General features: G+C 38.6%; 1 protein-coding gene across 1 annotated transcript; it reads left to right on the forward strand.

Annotated features, from left to right (window-relative positions):
- The first annotated feature begins 1,308 nt into the window (after positions 1–1,308).
- Positions 1,309–8,367, forward strand: GPRC5B (G protein-coupled receptor, class C, group 5, member B). The gene is made up of 3 exons (XM_010014012.1): positions 1,309–2,314; positions 6,802–6,914; positions 8,323–8,367. The coding sequence occupies exons 1-3, from the start codon at positions 1,309–1,311 to the stop codon at positions 8,365–8,367; spliced, it is 1,164 nt and encodes a 387-aa protein (XP_010012314.1).
- Positions 8,368–9,845: the final 1,478 nt, after the last annotated feature.

Here is a 9,845-nt window from a genome sequence, read left to right on the forward strand (position 1 = left end):
CTAACTTACAAAAGAGCTGCGGACAGTTTGTCTGCTTTTCACTGTGTATCTCAAACACATCACATGAGCCATTGGCTAACGTTACTGCCTATACATATGGTGCTTTTTTTCTGCATAGTCATACCATGCATACGTAAGTTTAACTCTGAACGTTTTCACCTAAACATGTTGCTCACATCAATGCACATAATCCTGCTGGAACCTGCAGCACTAACTGTGCAAGTGAAGGTTAACAGCGTCGGGTTTCGTGTCTGGTGCATGAGTGTTTACTTCAGACCGCCCTTACAGGGCAGCTATCACTGGGGCAGATTGCTCATTTAAAGGTTACATTTTTAATAGTCTCCTTTGCCATGCTTTGCTTCATAAAAACAAATATCATAACATATATATCTTTTTAAAGCACATAAGCTATGTTCTTCCTAAAATTAAGTTGGGATTCGTCCAGGCTTTTGGTCCTCGTGGTTAAGCGGGATGTGTTGTGTTCCTAGAGAGTTCACCATTGTTTGCTCTCTGGATCAGGGAAGGCGATGCTCTGGGTTTTGTTGTTTGTTCCCTTTGAATGGCTTTAGATGTGCTAAGAAGCACAATGAGTCATTCATTTTTGATTACTTGATTGATGACACTGCATGTGTGCACCATTGTCACAGAAGATGGGATTTCTCTAGCCAACCATTCCCATTTGCAAACGCAATCTAATACCTGGGCTTTGGAAGAGGATGAAAGTAGTGAATACTGTAACTGCCTATTGACTGAGCATGAAAACAAGAATTTCCTTTTATCAAAAAACCACAAGGTTTATTTCCCTGGAACTACTCTATCCTTAAAAAAAACAACAAACCAAAACCCCAAAAAAACCCCTGGTGGTTTGATTTGGCCTTTATTCCAGTGAAAGCAGCAGCAAGGCTGTGAGTGTAACTGTCTCATTCTGATACAACTTACACTTGCAGCAGGCCCAGTGCAATTTACACAAGCTTTAAGCACCTGAATTTGAGCAACAAGGTACTGTAGATAATGTATTATTCTGCAACAGAATGCTGGTTGTCTTTTAGGATATTAGCAGGGGCAGTGTTTGGAAGTGTTGTTTTCAATCAGTGCAAACACAGTAATGACTCAGTTGGCATTCAGAGCACAACAGGCAAAAGCAGCTTTCTGGGAGGGCAGAAAAGGGGAGCCGGGGTAGGCTATTGCCAGCTGCAAAACCCCAGTAAACGCGGGCTATTGAGACAAACCGTGCTTCCAATTGCTGTGAAATCCTCCAAAGTGAACCGTAGCTAAGCAAACAAATATTTTGTTGTCTCAGACAGAAAAATGAAAACCTACCGAGCCATTGGGTTCTTCCTCCTCTTCGTGATCAGCTATGGCTCTTCTGAAAACTCAAGTACATCTCGAGGGTGCGGACTGGATCTTCTCCCTCAGTATGTTTACCTGTGTGACCTGGATGCCATCTGGGGAATAGTGGTGGAGGCGGTTGCAGGGGCAGGTGTGCTGACCACGCTACTGCTGATGCTGATTCTGCTGGTGAGACTGCCCTTCATTAAGGACAAAGAGAAGAAAAGCCCCCTGGGAATGCACTTCCTCTTTCTTTTTGGGACTCTAGGACTGTTTGGGCTGACGTTTGCTTTCATCATACAAGAAGATGAAATGGTGTGCTCTACCCGAAGATTTCTCTGGGGAGTTATCTTTGCTTTGTGCTTCTCATGCTTGCTAGCTCAAGCCTGGAGACTTCGTAGACTAGTTCGCCATGGGAAGAGTCCATCTGGCTGGCATCTAGCTGGTGTGGCAATCTGCCTCATGCTCGTTCAGGTCATTATTGCAACCGAGTGGTTAATACTGACAGTTGTCAGAGATAACAAGTTGGCCTGCAGCTACGAACCAATGGATTTTGCTATGGCTTTGATTTACGTTATGTTCCTGATGGTATTTACCATGGGATTTTCTCTTTTCACTCTCTGTGGGAAGTTTAAGAAATGGAAGAAAAACGGAGTATGCCTCATTATAACACTTTTTTTTTCCATTCTGATTTGGGTAGCCTGGATGACTATGTACCTCTTTGGTAATGCTGAGCTAAAGAGAAGAGACAAATGGAGTGATCCCACTCTTGCTATTGCACTGGTGTCCAGTGGTTGGGTGTTTGTTATTTTTCACGCCATCCCAGAGGTCCACTGTACCATCCTTCCATCACAGCAGGAAAACACCCCCAATTATTTTGATACTTCACAGCCAAGGATGCGTGAAACTGCTTTTGAGGAAGATATACAGCTTCCTCGGAGCTACATGGAAAATAAAGCCTTTTCAATGGATGAACATAATGCAGGTAAGAATCTACTATAGAGGACTATCTCTTTATGTAGTAGCCAAGAAAATAGTGTGGTGGAGGAAGCAATACAGAAAAGACTTATGTGTGGTTAAAATGATTCTTCTGCATGTTGTTTTTCATTGAAAATCTGAACAATTTCAAATGCAAAGCCAACACTGCAAGCCAACAAAAATCCACTGTGGAAAAAATAGCCTGTGTTTTAAAATCACTTAAATATTTGTTGTCATTATCAGTTAACATTTAATATGAAATAGTTTATAAAACCCCAAGAAAAAAACTAAGTGCTCTTTGTTACAAAATGCTCAGCCTCTTGAGCAACAACGTAATTAATTGTATTGCCATTAAAATGGGATTTAGTGCCACTTTGTGACACTGTGGGGGTAAAAAACACAGACTGGCATAGACAAGTTCAAAGACAGTCTTTGTTCTTAATGTCTGAGAAGAATATGCACAGATAGAGGTTTTGAGGTAGTGGTTGCCTTCGTTGCCATTGCTGTTTGGTGACTTAGAACCATGTGTGACGACCCATCATTGCAATTTGCAATTACAGTGTTTTTGAGTGATTACTGAAAAGGCCAGCAACAACTGGTTGCTTAAGGGATCCAAACCACTGCTGAATGCTTAACCCATGTGAGAAAATACACAGGGATGCCGATGTGAGCAGTGAAGGGAAGCACGAGCCCAACAGTGTTCTGTAGTACAGGATGCAGTGTTGTGCTGTCCCACAGTTGGATAAAGGATTTTGTTACTAGTCACACTGCTTTTTATTCACTCTAATTGAGAAGTGTGGTATCATAGCAATGTTCCCACATTGCTTTGGCAGCCCCCAAAAGACACGTTGTCCAGTCACTTCACCTTCCTATTCATCTTTATGTATATTTTATGTCCTCCGAGCTTGATGTTTCCTCTGGATATAGACCAGATGTGGAGGAAAATAGCAGACTTGTTTGGCACGATGTCGGGTCAGGAAGGTGTTTTTCCTCTTAAGTGTTTTAGCAGGAACTTTAAAGGTCTCCTAGTGTGGAAGCTTTGAACAGAAAGGAGTTAAGTTCTGTGAGTATATTCCACAGAGGGCAGTGGAAAAACAAGCAAAAAATTGCATGGATAAAAGAATGGTTGCTTATTACTAATGTTCCAGAGCAGCAGAGGCAGCTTCACGATGCAAAAGCACTCTTTTTTCCTTTAGTTTTTTTTTTTTTTTTTTACTGTCCTCCATCCCCCATCACATTAATGTCACTGTAAGGTAACGGCAGTGGCTTCAGTGCAGCTATTTCTGTCTAAAGCACATCTAAGAACAAAACCAGATCTTCCACTCTGCATTATTCCCATTCATGCATAGATTTTTAAAGAAGAGCTGGAAGCTCCTTTTTAATCTGATCATTCAGTGGTTAAGTCTTTTAGTGAAATGATTAGATGTATGATTTCTATAAAACCATTATTGTGTCTATTATAGTATAATTTGTTCTCTTTTAATCTATCTTACACAGTACAATACAAAATAGATTTTCTTATCTGATGCCATTATTAACATTTTTCATAACAAATGCATTCCTATTCCTATGGCACGTGTGATAAGGATACATACATTTTTAATAAATCAAAACAGATTCATTATTCCTAAAGCGGTTAAGTACAGACTTACAATGACAGGGTTTGGAGTCAAAACTTACTAGTATGGTAGAGACTTAAAGTAAATACAGGTAATAATATTCCAGTCACGTAATATGGCTGCTGAAGTGTTAATTTAAGTCAGATCATTATACTGATGGGTGTCAGTGGCTAAGCACCTGGAATCTATTAGCAATTGTCTCTCTGCAGGTAGGTAGAGAATGTTTTCTTCTTTTTTCATTTAATTAACCTCAATTCAAGAATTCATCATTAAGAGCTTAGAAATGAAAGGAAGGGTACTTGCTTCAATTATACTGAAGAACAATGTTTAAGAATGAAAGATCTACTAGTTGTAAAATTGTGGAAGACATGATAACCAGAAAACACCTCTTGGTTCCCTGACTGTAATATTTGTTTTCAGAAGTAGTTAGCTTTAAACAGAAAACATGCTTGAATAAACATATTTTCAATTCTTGTTATTTTCATTTATCCTTGCATAAAGAAATCTAGTAACTTTGCTCTTTTTTTATATCTTTAAAAAAAGAAAAAATATTTGAAGCAGCATTTTAAGAATCTGAACAACTTTTAAACTGTAGGTTTGAACACACATATGTTCTCCTAGTCTCTCTCTTTCGTAGCTCCAAGTTATACATAACAAGAAGAGCTGTTATATTCCAGCAATATCATTAAGCATTAATAAAGCAAAACTATTTTAAGGTCAGTTATTTAAACATCATTTCAACAACATACTGATCTGAGATTTTAATATTCATGATAGATAAGTTGAAATATCTACTTAAAAGAGTTATTTTCATAAGTGTCTTGTAAAAGTGTTAGATAAGAATTTAGAAACCCTGGAAAAAGGCAACTGGAACTGCAATGCACACTAACAGGGTAGCTTCTGTAAGGGCAAATAGAATTTGCCTTATACATGACAAATCTGGATGTGCAATGCAGAATGCTACAGCTGTTAGGAAACTCAAGCCGAAGCAGCTCTGGTACTCACTGAATTTCATTTAATAACTTCTAGCATTGCAAGTCACGCTCGGAGTCAATGCCTAAACCCAAAGTTAACAAAATTTAAAGTATGTGTTAAAAGGAGACTTTGACACGACACTTGCTCAAATCTTCTGGGCACTATTTTTAATTCTTACCTACACATGCTCTATGTAAGTAGATGTATTTAATAGTAATGAAAAAATACAAGGAAAAATGGTAAAACTGGTATGAGAAAAAAATCCACAATGAGTATTTTGTCCATAAACTTTGTCTCTGATTCTGATGGTAAAAGAATTTTAGACTTATTGCAAGAATAGGGAAGGAAAATTTAGCAATATGGAATTGAATTTACTGGCTCTTTAACTCCAAAATGACCAGGGAAATTTTGTGTAAATATTTTAATGATGACGATGATAGGAAGCGTTATACAGAGATTTTTTTTTTATCTGTACTAGCAAATACCAGTGCAATCACTTGTGTTTAATGCACAATATGAAGCCAAACTGCAAAGTAAGAATAGTACTGACCTCGAGATGGTTAAATATGAAATAAAAAACACGTAATTCTAGTTTAGGCATTTCCATCTATTATTCTGCCAGTGTTCTGCAACAATATCTAATTTTAAACTGTAGAGCAAGTGAGGGTCTGTGTGTATCTGAAGTCAACAACTGAGCATTTGCAGGGCTGGATTGCTGAATTTCTGTGCTAAATCAATAGTGTTGCTCATCTCAGTGCACAACTCCCAAAGAGAGGACTGGCAGTGGATAGATAACAGCATATGGTATCAGGATACATTTAAATCTTTTTCCACAGAGTTCAACTATATTAAATCTTGGCTTCACTAAAGCCTGCGTTGAATTTCTTGTAAACTTCAGCTCATTCATGATTTCAACCAGAGTGTAGAACTGCAATTTGAATTAAATGTAAGACAAATTTTTTGCCCCAGGTGCCTGAACTAGGGGTGTTTCTATTTACCAGCTCACAGATGAGTATTGCCCGTTGTAACCACGCAAGTCGCATGGATAAATGCCTTCTGTTCCCTGGCCACATCTGAGTTCAGTGAAGCCATTATTTACCCTGAAGTGAAAAGAGAGTGTGTATGTACTAATCCGTGGACGGGTTTAGAGAGAAAGAAGCACATCCCTAGCTATGCATATCTCTCATTCAAAATCTACATCTTGAATCCAAACTTGAGCTCAAATTAATGGAGAGGCTCATGTATTTCTGGTATAAACATTCAGAAGGACAATCAGTGTCTTCTCTTTTGCTTCAGTCCTTTGCCATGTTTAAGCTATTCAAAAGCAATATTTACTTCATGTTTCTAGTTTCTCAGAGTAAATATAATCTGAAACATCTGGAAAATCCTTATATGCTAGTCATGCTGAAGTAATGCTCAGGGGAGTTGTGAGTATGCTTACTGGCTCAAGCAATGTTTTGGATCCCTGTCCTCTGAATTTGATAGAAAGCAAAATGTAAGATCATTTTACTTAACCCCACTGTATCCAGAAAAATACAGTAAGTGCTTTGCAAAATACATTGTGCAAGATACATCAAAGGTTTAGTGCTTGAAGACATTTAACTCCTATTGAAATGAGAGAAAGCAAACTTCAACAATTTGGTTCCAACAGACTTTTTCCAATTCCACAGCAAACAAACAGTTAGGTTTATGTAAAACTGATTCTTCTGAGATCCATCCCCAACAATGTAAGAAAAACTGCTGTTGAAAAGCAATGTGAAAACTGGTATGGCAGCATAGAAGTTAAAATCGGTGGCAGAGTTCCCAATGACTAAACTGGAAGCAAGACACTTAATGATTTCAAGGGTGATGCACAGCATTAATTGTGTTCCTAAGAACCATCTCTCTTTTCTAAACACAGCGCTAAGAACGGCAGGATTTCGAAATGGCAGTTTGGGAAACCGACCTAGTGCTCCTTTTAGAAGCAATGTTTATCAGCCAACTGAGATGGCAGTTGTGCTAAATGGTGGGACTGTAAGTATCAAAAATATGATGATTTAAGAAATCTTTGATATGCACTGATATATACAACCACTGCTAACTGAAAAACCTGCTTTTAGCTTATTCACAGCAGGGGGGAAAGCTCCACATGAAAACTCTGGCAGCAAATACGCATGTAATGCTTCCCTTCCCTCTAGAAAAGATGTAATTACAGAGCATTTTGCATTTCTTGGCCATTCACATTTTGCAGTGTAGCTTGAGTAAACCAAGTTCTTTGAGACTACATGTTCAATGGCCCTTTCAAATTAAATCTGTGTTAAGGTATTTAACGTAACTATTAAGTGACACAATTGCTAACCTGTTTTTTTTTCAAGATGATGTGAGTCACACAGATGTTTACAGGCCAGTACATTAAGTAAGAATCACTGTTGCAGATAGTGCTGGTCTTTCACCTACCTTGCATTTCTTGTAAAATATATGTAATTCTTTGTAAGTAAGTTACAGATGTGTATGTCTCTGGAAAAGGGATTAATAAGACAGGAATATAGAACATTTTAATGTTAATAGCATTGATTTTCCTTTCTTAGACAATAGTTTGGCATGCCATTCTTTGATAGACCTGTTTTTCTGCAGCCTGGTGGTTGTAACAAAGGCTTAGTGATCTGATGCCAAACAGATTTTCTGAATGATTTTCCTATGATGTGTAATTTATACTTGCAGACATCTCGTATAGCAGACATACTGCTGAAAAAGAAGAATTTTCATCCCCATATTTTTCATGCATACCTACATGCTTCTTAAAAATCTACCCATGAGCCAGTTTATACTCATGTGAGTTGGGTTTTCTTTATTTTGAGCTGATTCCATAACTCAACCTCTACATTTAAAACCAAATAATGTGAACTGATTGCAGGTCTCTGTCTGTTTTTAAATAAAGTTTTGGTTGATTTTAGTGAACAAGAGGGACTAGATAGCAGGATTCTTCTGTAAGACAGTGGGGAACATATCAACTTGAATAAAACAAAAAGGCTTGTGTTCTGCTGTCGGTAATGAATAGCATCTTTCTGATGCTTGGATTCATCTATGCCTATGTTTTCTGATACCAGACTGTGCAGCTCAGGGAAAAGGCAGTTTAAGGATGAGAAGCTGAAGAATTTGTTTTGGCATTGGGTTTTTGTTTGCTTGTTTGTTTTGCATTGTTTTGAGATGGACACAAAGTTTAATGGAGAATATCGGGTAATTTAATGAAAGATGAATGTGTGTATATAGTCATGGTTTTTACAGAGAGGTAAATGCTCTGTATGGGTGGAAGATGAGTTCCTTTGTATCCCTTTGCTGTGGAACTACTGTCTGGAAAGCTGTCATATACATGTAGCATGATAACACTGATTTTTGAACAGACTAGATCTCTCAGTTATGGGTTTATTATCCTTATTTCCAGATACCAACTGCTCCGCCAAGTTACACTGGACGACACCTCTGGTGAAAGGCTGTAGGCTGTAGAGAATAAGAATCCTTATTGCAGATGTTGTTCCCTGGCAATGTGTCTTTGAGGGAGGAATCCGTAACAGCACCAGAACAAAGCAACAAACTATCCAGGATCTTTCGAAATCCTACAGAGGATTTTGTCTAAATGTGAACACCATTGAACTAATAAGATAATTGCAAAAACAAAATTGTCAAACTGAAGCTGAATCTAATTTAAAATAGAAGTAGGCACATCTGAAATTGGAAGAGAGGGATATTGTATCCTAAAATGTACGATATTCTCTTGTCTGTAATTAGTGTGCAAGGCAAGCCTGCTTTTGCTGGTTGCCAGTTGCTTGCAAAATACCTTCCTCTCACTTAAACTTAATTCATGTTGCCACAAGAGATTGCCACTACAGCGTGAAAACATGCAGGATTTCTTTCCATTTTGATCCTTTTCCCTTCATTTCAAATGTCATGAGAAGTATCTTGTTTGCTTCATTATCTAGCTGTACTGTACACTCACATAGCATCGTGTGTGGTCAAGCATTGTCACTCTGTGGCAACTAAATAATCATTACACTGTAGACTGATACTCTTAAAAAAGCTGGTGTAGGAAATGCAGTTCTGGAGGGATGAAAGGTCTATGTATGTTTCATGCAAGTTCTGGAGCTTCTTGAGGCAGAGAGGAAAAAGAGTAGGTCCAGCACAGAGGCAGCTCTCCTTGGCCTCATGGGATTGATTCCCCGTTATTCCAGCCTCAATCCTGGGTGCAAGGAAAGAGCCACGCTCTCTCACATCTACAGACAAAGCCATGAAGTGAAACTTTGGAGGGATGTGCTTTTGCAAAGACTTAGCTGGGGAGAGAACATGACTTGAGTTTGCCAGAAGGAGTTTGTTGCGATGACAGATTGAAGGCAACCCACTGTACTGCCCGAGCCAGCCTGTTCTGGGGGCTGATGGTGCCAAGCAGGACAGCGGTGGCAGCTGAGAAGCACTGACCACCTTTCAGGAGAAACTCAGCAGCAGATAGGGTCAAGACCTCCCTTTCTAATACCTGTTTGTATGAGTAGTCCCCTTGACTGCAGCTGTTTGTGCATTTCAACGTGGTTGTGCATTTTAGTGCCTAGCTAGTAGAATCTCCGTGCTGGAGGTGGTTTGTTGTTGTTTTTGTTTTTCAAGGTGATTTCTTCCCTAGTCCCCTCCTTCCCTCCACCTTCTTGGGTTGATAGAAGGCAGACTTTCTCAAAGCTTTTATCTTTGTTTTCTCCGGGTTATTTAAAAGGTTCCCATTGCCCATTGTTTGTGCCATGGTTTTTCATTATGTTTAAGCAATCATTCCTTTATTTAACATTTAATGCATATCGGACATTGAAAACATCATTGTATCCTCACTGTTTGGCCAATGTTAACCTTAGCTTTCCTCAATACTAAAATCTAATTGTTTTTACTTGAGGGCATAGGAAACGTATAACAATTAAACTTTGCATATGCTGT

The sequence above is a fragment of the Nestor notabilis genome, unplaced genomic scaffold (genome assembly GCF_000696875.1).
Source record: "Nestor notabilis isolate BGI_N333 unplaced genomic scaffold, ASM69687v1 scaffold27394, whole genome shotgun sequence".
Taxonomy (NCBI): Eukaryota; Metazoa; Chordata; class Aves; order Psittaciformes; family Psittacidae; genus Nestor; species Nestor notabilis.

What these genes read in the sequence shown, in the direction of transcription:
- GPRC5B (XM_010014012.1), top strand. Translation starts at nt 1,309, where the DNA reads ATGAAAACCTACCGAGCCATTGGGTTCTTCCTCCTCTTCGTGATCAGC. An exon ending in AATGGATGAACATAATGCAG is followed by an intron (nt 2,315 to 6,801) that starts GTAAGAATCTAC and finishes TTCTAAACACAG; the next exon opens with CGCTAAGAACGGCAGGATTT. An exon ending in TTGTGCTAAATGGTGGGACT is followed by an intron (nt 6,915 to 8,322) that starts GTAAGTATCAAA and finishes CCTTATTTCCAG; the next exon opens with ATACCAACTGCTCCGCCAAG.